This window comes from Thamnophis sirtalis, unplaced genomic scaffold, assembly GCF_051295495.1.
Source record: "Thamnophis sirtalis isolate CommonGarterSnake01/CBP01778 unplaced genomic scaffold, rThaSir2_p1.2 scaffold_11, whole genome shotgun sequence".
NCBI lineage: Eukaryota > Metazoa > Chordata > Lepidosauria > Squamata > Natricidae > Thamnophis > Thamnophis sirtalis.
The window spans coordinates 70035924-70055017 of record NW_028261391.1 but is presented as its reverse complement, the minus strand read 5'-3'; the positions used below and the strand labels follow the sequence as shown (position 1 = coordinate 70055017).

Here is a 19094-nt window from a genome sequence, read left to right as displayed (position 1 = left end):
CCTGTGAATCCCCAGCAGCCCACTCCTGGCAACTCATTTTCTGCATCATCTGAGAAGAGCACATCTTCCTTCTCCTGTCTTTATCTCTTTCTATAGAGGGATGATTGAAAGCATCCTGTCATACTGTGTTTCCCCAAAAGTAAGACCCCCTTTGACACCTCCCCGAAATAAACACTTGCCCTTATTTTTGGGGAGGTCTTATTATTTTTGAGGTGCAGGAGGTGGAGAGCATGGTCACCTCATGGCTGCTGCTATGTTGCAATATTTTCAGGAAGGGCTTATTTTCTGGGGAGGGCTTATTTTAGCGCATGCGCTCAAAAGCTTGGTTGGGCTTATTATCTGAGGGGGTCTTATTTTCAGGGAAACAGGGTAGTACTGTGTGGTTTGGAGATATTACTGTTTCAGACAGGAAGAAAGTGGTGAGGACAGCAGAAAAGATTGTCAGAAATTCACTTCCTTCTGTCCAGGACATGGCATTTAAGCACTGCTTGACAAGAGTCTGCAGTATTGTCAGAGATGCTGCACATCCTCTCCATGACTGGATTTTCTTTGCTACCTTCTGGGAGGAGGTTTTGTGTGTATCCGAAGCAGAACATCCAGATTCTGAAAGAACCTTTATACCATATAATATCAACCTTATTAACTCTCAAAACTCTGTTTTCTGCTCTGTATTCAAAATGGACTGATTAGTGTGTGTGTGTGTGTGTGTGTGTGTGTGTGTGTGTGTGTAGCATATGTATGTGCATGTGTATGTATGGGTATGAGGTCTCTTTTGAGAGTTGGCATCAAAATTTCATTTTTTAATGTGTGCCGGTGTGTTCACACAACAAAAAGTGACAATACAGATTATCTTGCATTATTTTTCACCTGCAGAGTTTACTTATGAGAGAAGTGAGTGGCTGGACCCTTAGGAGGGAAAATTAAGTGGGAAAGGTACACACCTTACTCTTTTCTTGCTGAAGCTCAATTTGAATGTCTGTGAGCTTTGCCCTGAGCTCTTCATTAGCAGCTTGCAAGGCGGCCAAAGCGTCCGGTTTTTCTCCTTTAGCTCGAAAGCTGGCACCCTTCTTTGACATCGTGAGACGGTCTGGCGAGAGGGATAAAGGCCCAGGCAGAAAGAACCTTCCGTTCTCATCTAGTCCTTGATTCTCTTCCACGACATGGTTTCAGTTCCCTGCATGAATAGAAATAGCAACAGCCCTTAGACCTCTGTACCGCTTTACATCCCTCTCTAAGCGATTTACAAAGTCACAATATTTCCTCCAACAATCTGGCTCCTCATTTTACCCATCAGCCTTCCAAAAGGACGGAAGGCTGAGTCAACCTTCAGCCTGGTGAGATTCGATCTGCCAAATTGCAGCCAGTCAGCAGAAGTATCCTGCAGTACTGCACTCTCACCACTGCGCCACCGCAGCTCTTACAACCACTGTGGTGAATCCAAGGAAGACTGTTTCTAGCATACACTGAGCTTAAAGGAACAAAAAGGATTGAGGGGAAAAAACCACACTCAGAGTGGGATCAAACATCTTCACTACACTATTGATCAGAAATGCCAGGTGGTCTCCCAACAAAGTTTTTTCAAGTATTAAAAGGCTATAGCAAGCTAAAGGCTGTAACTGGGGGAATTTGCAGGAATTTGGAATGGTATTTTTGGTATTTTTCTGGGATTTTAAACAGGGCCATCCAAAGCCCTGTGAATTTGTTTGCCTCATTGACAGCCATTTTAGCAAACTCCACTTCTGTATGATTTATTTTAGGGCTGTTCAGAGCTTCAGATCCAAAGGGAGGAAACAGTGGTTGGGAGCAAGCATAAGTGTTTATGAAGCACCCACCAAAAACTCCTTGCAAAGTTTTCTTTTTCTGGAAGAATTCAGCTGCCCTTCATGGCTGTCCTCTCTCTGATGCTAAAAGAAAGAAAGAAAGAAAAAAAGATGGCACCCCTGCCACCAGGAACGGCTGATGCCAGGGGTGGTTCTGGCTGCTGATACTGCCAGTGCGCTCACGGGCTTTGTGTGCTATGCACGCATTTGCGGTACTAAAAAAAATGCTTCTGCACATGCACAGAAGCAAAAAACAAGATTCAGGGTGGTGGAAGGCCAAGTTACTACCTACTCAGCCAATCCGATCCGAAGCAGAAGGGACCCACCTCTGGCTGGTGGGTGCTATGGGCACATTATCCCTTCAGATCCAAAGGACTGTCCATCCTTAATTTATAATGAATTAAGTTCCAATACAAAACCAATATAATATTGAAATCTGTCACCACTTGGTTTTATAATCTACAAAGCGATTTTATTCTGAGTCTCATAGTGATTTGAGCGCAGGATGCAACCAAAATATTCTCACATAGAAATAGGGAGGAGGAGGTCTTAAACTTTCATACGCTCCTCCCTTTTTGATCTCTGGCTGCTGCTGAAAAATTGAATTTTTATCTTATATTTCATATTATACACAACTTATCTTGAACTTGGACACAGTGTACTTGACAAAAGAGTTATTGTTATTGTTGCTGTTTAAAAATCTTAGATTTGTTAAAATTTTTGACAAAACAAGGATCTTTAATTCCTTATTTCAGTCCTTAAAATGTGTGCATCAAATTGATTTATAAACAACAGTACTCCTAAAGGTTAAGTTTGGGACTTTTACTCTCATAAGCTTTGATAATAATGTCTGGTTCAGTTGTTTTGAAGCTGAGGGTCCCAATGTCCCAAACAGAAACCTCAATAAATGTTGTAGTTATAAATCTTGCCAGGGGGTGGCAAAAGACAAATGATATTTATCATTGAATGGAGAAAATGATTAAAAACTCATTGCTATCATTCAACAATTGACCAAACATAGAAATCCCAGCATCCATCCAGATCTTATATAAACAGAGTTTTTAAGATCAGTTTCAAGGTTTGGATGATCCTTTAACTTCAATGCATGAAAAAGCAAGCTTGGAGACAGAATCAAAATGCAAACAGAAAAAAATATACCACAATATTAATATCAATTTAACAGTTACGGCATATAATAAAGTTTGCTTTTTCCTTGGAAGATCATGATCTTCAGTGAAGTTGCAACGGATGGGTTTCTATTCTTTTTTTTCCGTCTTGGTTGTTCTGCTTAATTATTTCATTAATAAGACATAATAATTATATTACAAAGTAGCATTGTTCCAAAAACCCTACACTGATTTCTATGAAATTTGAAACTCTTTTTAAAGCTGTAGTTTCCCCTCAAAAGTTATATAGCTGGTTTTTTAAAAAAGAATTCCTACATTAGAATATAAAAAATTGTTCTGACCCCTCCCCTTCTTCACTGATTCACAGACGACAGTCAGACAGACTTAAAAGGAAATAACTTTATCAGTCCTGGCTCATACTGGCTGTGAGCCCAAAATAAACATAAATAAAGTCTCTGGCAAAAAGGTTACACAGCAGAATGCAAAAACAAAGAGCTCTTACAGCAAAACCAGGTTTACAGAAAGAAAGCAAATCACTTCTCCAAGTGTCTCTTTGAATCAGGGTTACAGAAAGCAAATCACTTATCCAAGTGCCTCTGACAAACAAACCACGACCGATGAACGACGAACCATGAACGAACGAAGGTTGACTTCTGCAACCAGGGCGTGGCACCATCAGTCCTTTTATCTCCAGAAGACGACACTAACGAGCAACAGCTGGAGCAACATTCCTGCATCCTGACTCAACTCGCAGCAAACTTCTGCTGAGTCACAACAAAAATTGTTTCCTTTTCTTCCTTGCCTGCCCAACATATGAAATACAGGTTGTCTTCTACTGTTACAGCACTGGAAAAAATGACTTACAACCAGTGGTGGGATTCAAATAATTTAACAACTGGTTCTCCCAGGGTCATGTTGGCTGTGGTGGAGGTACAGCCCAGCCCTGTTCTCCAGCTCTGCTGCACATGTGGGATGAGCCTCCCATGATGACCAACCTGACCTTGGAAAAACCAGTTGTTCAGTTTCCACCCTTTGCCAAAAGGCTGTTTCGGCCTTGGGGACGTAGCTCCTTTAGGAGGTGAGCTTTAAGAGGAAAGACGAGGAGCAGAGAGACACGGAGTGGGGAAGGTGGAGAATTTGGGGGGGGAAGCAGAGGAAGGGATTCCCCCCCTTCCAGTGGAGTTGAGTGCTGGGGGTATCGGTCAGTCTGTGGGCAAAAGTGAGAGGGGCAATTAAGTTGGCAGCACAATTGAAGACAGGCCCAATGTAGGGGAGGCTGAGGGGTTAGTTTGGCCAGGCAAATTATCACCACCCTCAAAGCAAATCTGTAATGCTGCGCTAGCCCAAGGATTAAGATAGATTTTTTTGGACATTTTTATGTTTACTGCCATTTGTCCTAATTAAATTTAAGGTTAAAATTAAATATTAATAATTTAAGGCTGAATACGATGGAGGAGAAAGCATGGGGACAGGGAGGAATTGTATCATGGACAGGATTTTAAAGAGCATAGTTTTTCTCTGAATATGTATGCTTCTCGCTCTGAGTATTCCCCTTTCCCACAACCACTAGGAGTCACCCACATATTCCCAAAACCTGACATGCTGTTATCAAACCCCAACATGTTGCACATCTGTGGTGAAAAGGTTATAGTAGTGGTGGTGAACCCATAGCACAGGTGCCAGAGGCAGCACTCAGAGCCCTCTCTGAGCCCACATGCACCGTTACCCCCAGCTCAGCTCCACCATGTCTCTCGGTGGCCTTTCTCAACATTGTTTGCAGGGAAACAGAAACTCGCGAAAGAAAAAGATTTTGCCGCTTGTGGAACTGCTGGTGTTGGAATTCCCCACCTCTAAATGCCACTCAGGTCAAAGGAAGTCTTCTTCAGTAAAGATCCTATTATCACCTCCTTTAGGATTTCCCTTGGGAAAAACATCCTTTCTAAAAGAAAAGCGGCGGTATTTATCCTCCTTAGCCAAGGGGTCAAAAAAGTGTTTGATTTAATCAGCATCAAGAGGTCAACTGCAGAGGTTGTGATACTCATTTCCTCAGATACCCAATTCGTACCATCAAGATCTATCAGCTGAAAGGGATTTAAAAAATGTTAATTGATTGCTGAAGTTCCGCTTCTTTGACATACCAAAGCTCTAAAGTTCACCTGGAGGCCAGACTGATCAACTCTGTCTGCAAATTGCTCATATTCCAGGTAGTCTTTGACTTATGACCACAAGTGAGCCCAGAGTTTCCACTGATAAATGAGACATTTGACATTAACATTTGTTAAGTGAATTTTGCCCCATTTTACAAATTTTCTTGCCACATTCGTTAAGCGAATCATGGCAGTTGTTAAGTTAGGAACATGGTTGTTAAGTGAATCTGGCTTCCCCATTGACTTTGCTTGTCAGAAGGCTGCAAAATGGGATCTCGGGACCCTGGAACCGTCATAAATATGAACCAGTTGCCAAGCGTCAGAATTTTGTTCACGTGACCGTGGGAGTGCTGCAATGGTCTTAAGTGTGAAAAATGGTCATAAGTCACTTTACTCAGTGCCATTACAATTTTGAACTGTCACTAAATGAACTGTTGTAAATCAGGGCTAATGGTGGGTTCCTACCGGTTCGGACTGGTTTGGCCAAACTGGTAATGGTTGCTGGAACTGGCAGCTGGAACTGGCAGCGGCCCAGGCCTGCCATGCCCCAAACTGGTTCCATAGGCACTGCCATCTTGTTTTTCACTTTTGAGCATGCACGGAAGAATTTTAACTGCATTGTGCATATGCACGCACACGCAGAGTGCACACACGAGCGAACCAGTAGTAGTGCCTGTTGGAACCCACTCCCGTCAGGGGCCACTTATATATCATAATCTAGAGTCAGTTTCCTGACACTAAATCCTTGGAGAAGAAATAGCAATAGCAATAGCAGTTAGACTTATATACCGCTTCATAGGGCTTTCAGCCCTCTCTAAGCAGTTTACAGAGTCAGCATATCGCCCCCAACAACAATCCGGGTCCTCATTTCACCCACCTCGGAAGGATGGAAGGCTGAGTCAACCTTCAGCTGGTGAGATTTGAACCGCTGAACTGCAGATAGCAGTCAGCTGAAGTGGCCTGCAGTACTGCACTCTAACCACTGCGCCACCTCGGTAGTTCATAGTATGGAAAAATGATACTGGTCTCTTCCATGGAGATGTGATAGGGAGGCAGAGAAGTCAGTAACGCCTCTTAGGTCTACTAATGTTGAGTAGAATTTCAAATGAGTCCTTTTTCTATATGCAATCGGATCAGGATTTCTTTGAAGTTTTCCCAATGTCAGAATTTCTCAGTGCCCGAAAAACCCATTCTTACAGCCTAGCAACAAAAGAAAAAAAAGAGTAGAAATATGATAGAGAGATAGATAGATAGATAGATAGATAGAGAGATAGATAGATAGATGAGAGAGAGAGAGAGAGAGAGAGAGAGAGAGAGAGAGGAGGGAGGGAGGGAGAGAGATGGATTTCTCTTCTGAGATGTAGGATCTTTTCTCCAATCAAAGTGTAATGAATATGATTACATGGCCTCCAGAGATACCATTTCAGAGATTAAAAGATTGTAATGTTGATTAATAAGAAGATGGAAAAAAGGTGGAAGAGATACTTACTATATTCACATTCTTATTATTGGGGTATTATGATGTTACTTTACCCATATCAGTAATTTAAAAAAAACACCAGAAATATCAACATTAATTGAAAAATTATCTTGTTTGGCTGTGTGTGGGAATTAATACTACTATAATATTAATCCACATTTCTTCATTCAAACTAAGGTCTAGAGAACAGGAAGGATTAAATACTAGCACTCATTAAAATTATCCAACTGCCAAACTCAATATATAAATTCAGAATTAGAGGACAAAAAAAGCCTCGAATTAAATAATTGGGGAATGATGATGCAAGAAAACATTGCCTCAAAATATGTGATCCAATTTTACAGAGGGACATTAATAGTTCTTTGGAATGATGATGATGATGATGATGATGATGATGATGATGATGATGATGATGTAACGAAATGGAAATTATTCTGAAAGTGACTTTCTGACAGAGGACACACAGTTTTTCTGTCTCTATACAGAGTGAAGCATTGTTGAAAGCTACGAAAGAGTTGGTGCTGGATTGTACATTGTTCTAGAATTTATCTCTTCTTTGAGGCTTCTTTGTTATGTGCAAAGAAAGAGAATTGTTTGTGTATGTCTCTACCCTAGAGGATTAATCAAGGCCCTCTGGCTACCTGTGGACTTCGCCAGCATGAAATGAGTCTTACTCCCTCGTATCACATGAACAAGATTGGTCGTGGCCAAACTGTAGTAAAGGATAGAACATCTGGCTGGAAATGTCACAGAGGTTGACTGAGGTTTCTTTATTTTGCCAGCAAAATAGCAACACTTGATATCTGAAGCCACATGAAAAAGATCTGATTCTGCAAACAAGGCTTCTCTGATTATCCTCCAAGGGTACTGTTAACCATGCAAGGAGGGAATTGGGGGATTTATAATCCTAACATATCTCCAAAGCTAGTATTTAGTATTTTAGTATTTTATTGTCACTTATAGGCCGCCCTTTTCCCTGAGGGGACTCAGGGCGGCTTACAACTCATGGGAAGGGGGTGCAAGACAAAACGTAAAATAATATGTGAATACAAATAATAATAGCAATAAAACACAACATTCATTCAACATTCGGGTGGGGTGTATGCAAATCTTATCCCCAGGCCAGATCTTAAGGGCTGTGCGGAAGCTCTGGACTGTGGTGAGGGTGGCTAGGATTGGCCACTAAGATAAAGTAATACTGAATTAAAGAAAAAAAATTATGAATAGTATGTGAAAAAAATCCCGGCTTTCTAAACCTATTTTTTATTTATTTTTTCAAATAAATAATTCTGTTTTTTAAGAATTAGTTAATAACAAGCTTGTTAAGTATGTTAAGATTTGCTATTGATTTTTCTTTGGCTTTGCTTTCTTTGTAATTGTTACCCTGACAAGGCACCATCTTTTCAACAAAGGATATATATATATAATATATATATATATATATATATATATATATATATATATATATATATAGATATAGATATAGATATAGATATAGATATAGATATAGATATAGATATAGATATAGATATAGATATAGATATAGATATAGATATAGATATAGATATAGATATAGATATAGATATAGATATAGATATAGATATAGATATAGATATAGATATAGATATAGATAGTTTAGTTATAGTTATAGTTATAGTTATAGTTATAGTTATAGTTATAGTTATAGTTATAGTTATAGTTATAGTTATAGTTATAGTTATAGTTATAGTTATAGTTATAGTTATAGTTATAGTTATAGTTATAGTTATAGTTATAGTTATAGTTATATATATAGTTAGATAGTTATATATATAGTTATATATATATATATATAGTTATATATATGTATATATATATATATATATATATAGTTATATATATAGTTATATATATATAGTTATATATATATAGTTATATATATATATAGTTATATATATAGTTATATATATATATAGTTATATATATAGTTATATATATATAGTTATATATATAGTTATATATATAGTTAATAACAGACTTGCAAAAGTTTACTAAACTCAGTGGAATTTTCTTTTAAAGACATATATTGCTGACATATTTCTGTTTATGCTCACCTTTTGACAGTGCCCTTATGCAATATGCATAATAGATAAAATAATTAATCTTTCTTGGCCTGGATTAGGGCTACCATCCTTAGTCGCAAAAACTGGGCAACAATTTAGTTAATTGCATTTTAAAAATAGAGTTTTCAATTTATGTTCACTAACGTTTAGGATTGCATTCCTAAATGTTTCACCTTTGTATGGCTGCCCTGTTATCATTCTAAGGCAGGGGTGGCAAATGCGCGTAGTCACAACGGCGTCATGTGATGTATCATGATTTTTCTCCCTTCGCTAATCCCAGCATGGGCGTGGCCAGCCCGTGACGCATCTGTCCTGTGGGCTGTGAGTTTGTCAGCCCTGTTCCAAGGAAAGAACAAATCTGCTTCCATTTTATGCAAGATTTCTAATTAAGACAGGATTTAAATGTAGTTTGTTGAAACTATGTTTCTCAGCACACTACCTGAAACATGTTATTCTCGTAATTGGAAAATTCAAAGCAATGGCCTGAAACCCATTTCCCTGTCAAGGAAATGCATTCATGTATTGTGATCTGATGAAAAATAAGATGAAAAACTGCATCAAAATTGGGTATCAAAATGGAAGGAGGTTCTTTTGAATAATGAGTCTCAAAAACATCACACCCACTTAAAAGGGAAAGGCTTGAAATTGACACAAGTGCACCTGCCATTTTGACAGCGTTAATCTCCCTCTCCTGTGGACTTTGATATATGTACATTTTCCCTCTCAAATTTACTTAAGAAAAAGAAAGAAACAACTTTAGATTTTCTCTGTGATTTTAAACAGAGCCAACAGAGCTTCAATATCAATTCAAGAAAATAAGATCTTCCTGCATTTGAAACAGCTTCCTGCCATGAATGAAACCCCTTTGTGTGGTTATTGTAGCGCAAACATCTCTCTTAAAAATTACTTAGCAACTTTGTTGGCATTTGAATTGGAAATTAGATTGTTCTGGCTCCAGCTGAGTAGAAAATCTATACACATTTGATTAATGGGCTTGGACATCAGGAAGTTGCTATGCATCAGCAAGGCTGTTCCATGGGAATAGTGAGGATATGCGATGCTACTAATGGCCTGGGGAAGAGAGCAAAGTGGAAATGAAAGAAATAGGATACTTGGTTATGACATCTGAAGCAGGTGAAGCCTTCGTTTATTCTTTGCATAATAAAAATGTAAGCTATATAGATAATTTGGCTATGCATGCTTTGAAAATGTTTCAGAGAAAGTGCTTTATATTCTGCATAAACACAACAACACCTCTTTATTGTTGTCAATCAACGTTTTTTCAGGTTTCTACAACTGTCTGTAGAAAGTGATCCAGAGCTCTAGGAGTTGTATTGACTGTAGTGGGTTCATGTGAAAACTGAAAAATGAAAAGCAGAGAGGGGTTGCCTTTGTGAAGTCCAAAATACTTTTTCCTAATAATTTTTGAAGGGTTCACTTGGCTGGAAGAGGAGACACACAAAAGGATGAATGTATGTATAGTATGTGAACCAGTGGTGGGTTCCGGATCCCATTGCAACTGGTATGCTGCAACGGGCCTGGTGTCCACCATATGAACACGCACATCATGCACGCAGCATGTGCATGTGTACTTACTGCCTGCGATGCTCCACCTGCTCAGTGGAGTGTTGCACAGGTGCTGTATGCTCCCTGCGCATGTGGCAAATCCCTGATTGGCTCAAATAGTGGTAAGCAGAGAGGATGGATGGGGCCTCTGGAGCACCATACCGGAATGGTAGCTGGTGCTCCCAGCAGGCACCAGTATGCCCGTACTGGGATGTACCGGTCGTATCCCACCACTGATGTGAATATATCTCATTATACCATCCATCTTAATAAGTGGATCAATAATGGAACAATGAACTTTGATAATAAACTTTCCATGAAATTATAGTAGTTAGTATAGTAACCAGTAAATTGTTTTCATTTTATGTACCTGAGACACATAGCTAAGAATAAGCACCACTGCACTTTTTTCTGGACTGGGCGGCTCTATTAAATCATCATCATCATCATCTGATTATCTTGTGATCAGTGACAGTAAAAAAAGATTTGAAAATCAACATAATAATAGTTTCCATTCAAGGTCTCTTTCCCATTTTATTTTGCCAAATTATCCCCTATTTGCCGTTGGAATTCAGCAATGAGCTATCTTGTTTTGGGGCATGAAGGATAGTTGTTTTTAATGATTACAATTAATAATATAAAGTTATCACATTGTCTTGTAATAATTGTTTTTATTCAGAAATGCTTCCTGGCCCACGCCTTTTTCTACCAACGTCTTTAATGTGCTACTCCCTGTCTCCCCTAAAAAGTAAAAATTAGCATCTTTACACTATGAAAAACAATGTGAAGGCTTTATTTAATGGAAAATTTAAAATTATTGCTAGTTATATTCATCTTTTAGAATTGGCAGTCAAGATATTGAAGTAGTGGATAGCTTCTGCCCTTTAGGATCAGCCATCAACAGCATGGAACAAGCAGCCAAGAAATACATCACAGACTAGCACTTGGGAGAGCAGACACGAAAATCTTGGGAAAGATATTCAGTTGCTGCGAAGTATCTACACCTACAAAAATCAGAACTCTGCAGGCCGGGGTGACACTCTAGGAAAGCGAAAGTGAAAGTGGGTGGGTAAGGAAAGGTAAAGGAGTCGCTGTGGATTTTACTCTGCTGAGTAAAAGGAGTGGTGCTCATGTCCAAGGTTGAGAAACTCTACCCTACTATTTTCAATGATGAACTGGATTGGATGTGCCAAGGGCTCAGAGTGATGGTCTTTTCTTCTATATGCTCTCCAGAGTCTGTAGTCTCCCACGTTGCTTTCGCTTATCTGCTCTTCTGAACATATTCTGAACGTGGCTCAGTTAATACAATTTCAGACAAATTGTTGTCCAATCTCTTCTTTAAAAAATCTCCCCTGTCAGAGCACCCGCAGCTTCTAGAGGCAAGTCATTCCACTGATTAAGAAGGAGCTTAATTAAGAAGAAGAGACATTCCATTGGACCCCGTAAAAAACAACAAATAATAATAAGTATAGTGGTTAACATAGGATTTGAGTAGGGATAAGGGAGGAAAAGAGTAGGAGAGAAAGAGAAGGAGTGGAAAGAGGAGAGAGGCGAGGGAGGGAGGAAGGGGAAGTAGAGAAGAGAGGGATGGCAGAAAGAAGAAAGGAGGTAGGGAGGAGGAGAGAGGGAGAGGAGATGGGTTGGAAGTGAAATAGGTTACAATATGCTGCATGGAAAGCAGAAAAGCTAATGATAGTTGTTGTGGGTTGATGGTAAGAGGAACTGATATAATATTGAACAGTCTAAAATAGCACTTGTTAAGATGTAATGGTATACTTTGGGTGATCTGTATGTAAAGAAAAAAATAAATAAAACTTCTAAAAAACCCATGGGATTTGAATGGGGAAGCCCAGTTGCAAGTCTTGACTCGACCCCAGAGTTCTCTGGATGAATGTGGGCCAAATTTGGGGCAGTTACTCTCCCAATGCAACCTACAGTATCTCATAGGTTTGCTCTTTTGGGGTAAAGCAAGGAACACAATTATGTAGCTCACTTTGAGCTTGCAGCAGTTTTATTTACCTACTGAGCCCCTCCCAAGGACCCCCGATAGGCAGATGTTCTTGTTCAATAATATTAAAAGTATCAATGCCGGATGTAAGCTGTTCCGAGCAAAGCTGCCTTTTGCAATTGATTGATGATGATTTTGTCAATGCTGATGGTGTTCAAGTGGTGCTCCAGTTGTATTGGGATTGCACCCAAGACACCCATTACCATTGGCACTATCTTTGCATTATTATTATTGTTGTTGCTGCTGTTGTTGACGTCATCAACTACTATTATTACTAGTAATAAACTATACTCATCCTCTTAGAGTTGTCATTAAATAACATGAGCCATTTTAAAAACTTGGTACATAAACTCTGATTTCACTTCCCTTTCTTTTATTTCATTCCTTTTAGATTTGTAAACTTTGGAGCAAAACCCCTTTTTGTTCACTGGTTTTTTATTTAGACTTTTAATTTTTTTTCCATATAGAATGCAAGGTGGCAAACATACCATTCCTCCCCATGCTATTTTCCCCAGAACAGCCTGGTGTTCTTCCTGCGTTAACTCAGAAAGCTCAGATTGCCCAAGGATCTGCTGATACAGTTCTATAGAGCAGTGTTTCTCAACCTTGGCAACTTGAAGATGTCCGGACTTCAACTTCCAGAATTCCCCAGCCAGCATTCGCTGGCTGGGGAATTCTGGGAGTTGAAGTCCGGACATCTTCAAGTTGCCAAGGTTGAGAAACACTGCTATAGAGGAATGATAGAATCTGACATACGTACTTTTATAACTCTCTGATTTGGCATAGCAATCAGACTTCACGTGATAGTTAGCACCGTAGAAAAAAAACAATTTCACCCAGCCTGCCTTCCATTGAGGATCTGTCTACTACACGGGTCAAAAAGAGGGCTGAGAAAATATCTACAGATCCCTCATATTGTGGACACGCACCGTTTCAACCTCTCCCCTCAGGATGCTGCTGTAGGCCCAAAACAACTAGATGCAAAGGTAGTTTTTTCGCCTGTGCCCTCACTCTGCTCAACACATAATTCCCACAGCATCAGGGGTGGGTTCTGGCTGCCGCTACTGCTGGTTTGCTCAGGGATGAGCTATGCGCGCATATGCAGTACTATAAAAATGCTTCTGCACATGCACAGAAGCAAAAAACAAGATGGCGGCACCTATACCGCCACCGATACAACCAGTTCGGGGATGCGGTGGGCCGAGTTACTGCCTACTTGGCCAAACCCACCTCTGCACAGCATGGTCTTATGCCTAAAGGTATTTACTCATTCAGTAGGCTGTATTGCTATTATCCTTTCCATCTCATCTTTTCTCATCATCTCATCTTTCCTCCTATCTTCTCCTATTGATATCATATTATTATTTATCAATTGTGTTTTTATCTTATGATTAATGATTGTAACTATAATTTATGATCTATCAGTTCGCTGTTTGTTTGTATACCAAGAGCTTATGCTCTGGACACAAATTCTTTGTGTGTGTTTAATAACACTTGGCCAATAAAGACTTCTGTTCTGTTGTCTTTTATTATGAGTTGGACTGAGAGAAAGTGGCCAAAAATCACTCAGCTGGCTTTCGTGCCTAAGGCAGGTCTCGAATTTCCAGGCCAACATCTTAATCACCGTATCAAACTGGCCTGTACTTATTTTTCTTGCAAGTGATGTGCTCGGAGACCCTTTCTATCTAAAGAACAGGATAAACATCCTTAAGATCAACAAGCAAATAGTAATTATCTATGAAAATAGCCATTGAATTTAACTCAATTTTGCCTTTTTAACAGCATCTGAGAAGAGCCAATTATCTTCAGCACAGTTCCATTGGAAAGCTTTGCCAGCATAATTAACTGTAATCAGTGTAAAACAAAGACAACATCAGTAAACACTTCAGATATTTATAAGTTTATTTTTACCAAATCAAGAGTAAGCCAAAATTACCCTTAACTTCCTAGTTCCATAAATTATTTCTCTTGAAATGTAAAACACAGCTGGATTTTAGAAAACACATGGCAGTATTGACCTAAGGCTGCCGTACACAGGATTTGGATAAATTAACTGTATTTACATTAGGAAACCAACTTTCTAGCCAAGACTTTGGCCAAAGGCCATGGTAAATCTAGGAAGAGAAAACCGTGGGCAGCTTAGATGTCAGACTCCAAGCTAGAATGTTTCCCATTAAAAATACTTTTTATATATTAATCAATGTACAAAATGTTTTTACAGAATAGAAATCCCTTAAGTTTGCCAACGACTGGGAGATATTAGAAAGGGAAGATGATGAGGCAGGAAGAGATAGGGAAGAATATGTTTCCTGTTAAGGCTGGCTCCTACCAGGGGTTGAGGATATGTGCCAAATGCTCAGTTTTGAAGGGGGAATTGGGGCAAAGAAGAGTGATAGCACCAAAGGTGGGTTGCTCCTGGTTCGGCCCAGATCGAGTGAACCGGTAGCGGTGACGGGAGGCTCCACCCACCCACCCACACGAGCGAACCGGTAGTAAAAAAATTGGAAACCCACCATCGGATAGCACCATACAGTTGGGTGTTTTCCCCAAGTGACCATGCTGTTCTAAGGAACAGCGAGGAAGGACAGTGAAGGACGGAAGATTGTTTTGAACTCAATGGTTGGGCAAAACCTATAAATCTTATAAATACATTAATAAAATATAGCTCGGCTTGCTGAAAAAATGATATAGTGAGTATGGGGCATACAAGAGAGAAACTTCCATGGCTCCTGAGATGGAACTATAGCAAATCCTGCCTTAACAATCCACTCCTCAACTAGGTATCACAGCTCCTTCTGCTCCAGGCCTGATCGTATTTATTTGTCAATCAAATGTATATGATTTATGCAGAAGTTTTGGGATGACTAATGTGGGAGTCATGGGGGTAATAGAGGAGAATTAATAATAGAGGAGAGCCAGTTTGGTCTGGTAGTTAGAGCATCAAGCTAGAAATGTGGAGACTATGAGTTCTAGCCCTACTTAGACAGGAAAGTTAGCTTGGTGACTTTGGGCCAGTGACTCTCTCTAAGGCCAGCCAACCTCACAGGGTTGTTGTGTGGAAAAAGGAGGAATGTATATTCACTGCCTTGAGCTTCTTATAAAATAATAATTTTGGAAAGTGAAATAAGGACATCTTGTGGAATGGATACATAGAGAAAGTCTTCATAGGTATATTTAAATATTTAAGGGTATATATTTAAATCATCAGCACTATAGACCACATAAGCAATGTATATGGACATTAAGTTCAATGATCTCTCAGTCATTCCTTAATTCTCATGCATTTTTAAACCAAGTGCACGTTATCCAGCTCTCTTAATAAAAATATAAATTGGTTCCGTATTCTCTTCAAGAACGTTAACAGATTCTGAGAATGACCCATAATAATTCAATTGGTGTCATGGATAAAGAGAAATCCTCATGCTGATTATTGCATTCATTGATTGAGAGATTATCATGCTGTGTATCACATTTATAGCCTGACAATTTGGTCTAGACTTCTATACCTTGAGGTCATCTAAATCTTCAGAACTACAGTTCTCATCATTTTCAATCAGCTTCTATTTTCCCAGCTATCTCTTATAAACATTTTATTATTCTGACCGGTCTTAATACCGTAACTGAGGACTTTCTAGACTTTCTAGTAAAGTTATCTATCTATGTACATAAATACATAGGCATGTTATATATAAAAATAGCCATACACCAAAAAATGCTTTTGTTGCAAAAAAAAGAAGAAGCCTTAATGTTTGTTAAAAACTGTCCTTCCCCCAAAAATTTATACACATTTATGGTGAAAATTGAAAATAGAGAAATTATTAGACGAAATTGATTGTGTTATAATAAAATATGTGGTTTGTTTTTATAGGAATCATTTTGCTATTTCAAAAGAGTGGGACAAAGAATGACAGCGTCATAAAGGTGAATCTGAGGTCGCTAAAAGTAGATAGAAACTGCCAAGACATCGGTCCATCAAAAGGATGCTCGGAGCGAGTAGTCTTTGTTTTCAGTCTTTGTATAATTGGGAACAAATTATCCTTGAGAAGGTTTAACTTCGTAGTCCTTAGGAAAGGACATAACCAGCCATTCAGCCCATCCAGTTGCAGCATCAATGACGCTGTTGTGATAAAAAGAAGTGCATTCAACAAGCTCAAAATAGAAGAGGGGGAGAATTTAACGTCTGATCTCCAGGGGAGTTTCCTCGATCGGGATGTGACATTGCCTCAAATCAAAACATTACTTCCACTTTATCTGTTATTAACCATTAGTGAGATGACGGATTATATATATATCCGGTCTTTAACCAAATAGGAAATATTGCACTTGGAAACCAGGAAGCAACCTGCTTTAGATCAAGTGAAAAACTGATGTGGTTTTCAGAAATATGCTGATAGAAGCCAGTCCCAAAACCATCCCATTACTCGAGCCAAGCTTCCTAATGCACATAGAACCTTAAAAGGTATTAGTAATTAACCACAAAGGAACCCCCGTTGTGAGCAATAGCAAATTGCCCAAGTTGCCTAACAAAATATGCCGTAGCTTTCAAATTATGTTTTTGGTTTCGATCGGAGAGAATGCAAATATTATTCGAGACGACAAAGTATCATGACACGAGTGTCAACAAATGGTTTCTTAAGAAGTTAAGAATTATCTACCATGGAGTCTACGTTGGGGGCCCCTTTGTTAAATTATCTAAACTGATATCATGGATGTACAATGAATTATGCTAAAAAATGTGCGTGAAACCATAAATGGCAAGAAAAAATAAGAAAAATGGATGGATAACTCAGACCAGGGAATAGGAGAGGAAAGAGGAATGGTTTAACTGAAGAACAAGAATTTGGAGGAAAAAGGAACGGAAAATAGAAAACATCTAGAGGTTTTCACTGGAGTAAAATAGGCTAATAGATGAAATAGGGAATGATAATTTGGATTAATTTTGAAGGGGCAATTAATGATATTGTAGATGTATTAAAAAGGAAATAAGGGTAAAATGGAAAATATGGAAAGAGAACAATAGAGCTGAAATTGGAATATAATTATGATGTAAACTGGATTATGTACATGGGAAGATGCAAAAAGAAAAAACACCAGACAACATTTTGTTCATAAATATGTATATGTAACACACACACAAAAACTTGGGGAAAAATATGAAGAAGTTAACTTTAGTTAACTTAAGAAGTTAACAGTTATCTGCCATAGAGTCTATATTGGGTTTTTTTGTTTGAGATCTCTCTCTCTCTCTCTCTCTCTCTCTCCCTCCCTCCCTCTCTCCCTCCCTCCCTCCCTCTCTCTCATATATCATGTGGACATTTAACAAATTGCTGTGCAGTGCTACATTTGTGGAGCACATGATAATGCGACTATTGAAGAAGGAGGATAATCTTACTATTTCAGGTTAGGGATATTGTTTTTTCTGACTTTTTCTGATCATTGCAGCACCCCCATGGGCACCTGATCAGAATTCAAATGCTTGGCAACTGACTCATATTTATGACAGTGGCAGTGGCAGGCTCCCAGGCTCATGTGATCCACCTTTTGTGACCTTCTGATGAACAAAGTCAACGGTGAAACCAGATTCACCTAACAATTGTGTTAACAACTGCAGTGATTCACTTAACAGCCGTGGCCAGAAAGATCACACAATAGGACAAAACTCCCAACAGCAGACATTTTGGGCTCAGCTGTGGTCATAAATTGAGGACTACCTGCATTTAATAAAGATAATAGTTCTTAGTAGTAATAGTAGTAGTAGTAGTAGTAGTAGTAGTAGTAGTTGTTGTTGTTTTAGTAATAGTAGCGTGTATTAATTTTAACGATAGCTTATCTGTTTGTTTAATTAGTAAGGTCATCAAAGAGAACAAATCCAACATGATAGAGAGGTCAGCAGGTCATGACCCTAATCATAGATGATATGCATAGCCACTTCCCACATGATGTTGAGTCACGGGGTCCATGTCCACTGCACATAACATCTTGAACCTCATCCCGTTAACCAAAATGTGACAGTCAACACTAGAATACCAACTAGGTGAACCCAACTCTAGCCCTCCCTCCCATGTGGATTCGAACCAAAACTAAGTGAATAGGTTTACAGACCCCTCACATCCTGGACATAAACCTTTTCAACTCCTACCCTCAACATGACGCTATAGAGCACTACGCACCACAACAACTAGACACAAGAAGAGTTTTTTTCCTGAATGAATGCTAAACAAATAATTCCCTCAACACTGTCAACCTATTTACTAAGTCTGCACTACTATTAATCTTCTCATCGTTCTTATCACCCATCTCCTCTCACTTATGAATGTATGACTATAACTTTGTTGCTTGTATCCCTACAATTTATATTGATTGTTTCATAATATGATTTGATTGCTTATTTGTACCCTATGACTATCATTAAGTGTTGTACTTTATGATTCTTGACAAATGAATCTTCTCTTCTATGTACACTGAGAGCATCTGCACCAAAGACAAAATTACACTTGGTCAATAAAGAATTCTATTCTATTCTATTCTATTCTATTCTATTCTATTCTATTCTATTCTATTCTATTCTATTCTATTCTATTCTATTCTATTCTACAATTAACAGAACCCTAAGCATGACTGTATTGGGAAGCAAACTCTACTTTGGGCGTTATGAAACAAATGATAGCCTAATCATGCTTTTAATTTTTGTGGAGTTACAAAATCAATGTCTGGAATGTAAGAAAAGGAATTCTCTAAATTACAGCCACAATCTGGAGTTGCCCCCTTTTTCTAAAAGCTTTTATTTCTATGTAGTTTTAAAATCATTTTCTCAAAAGCAGAGGGGGGGGGGAGAATTAAACCA

At 38.8% G+C, this 19094-nt stretch overlaps 1 protein-coding gene across 24 annotated transcripts in view; it reads right to left on the bottom strand.

The window, feature by feature from the left end:
- Nucleotides 1-19094, bottom strand: part of JAKMIP3 (Janus kinase and microtubule interacting protein 3) — a 105448-nt gene that overhangs the window by 56695 nt on the left and 29659 nt on the right. For all 24 annotated transcript variants that reach the window (XM_087725994.1, XM_087725993.1, XM_087726001.1 and 21 more), the window contains one exon: nt 942-1174. In XM_087725994.1, the coding sequence (XP_087582120.1) occupies nt 942-1076 (135 nt within the window). In that variant the 5' untranslated portion in view covers nt 1077-1174. The remainder of the gene's footprint in view (nt 1-941; nt 1175-19094) is intronic.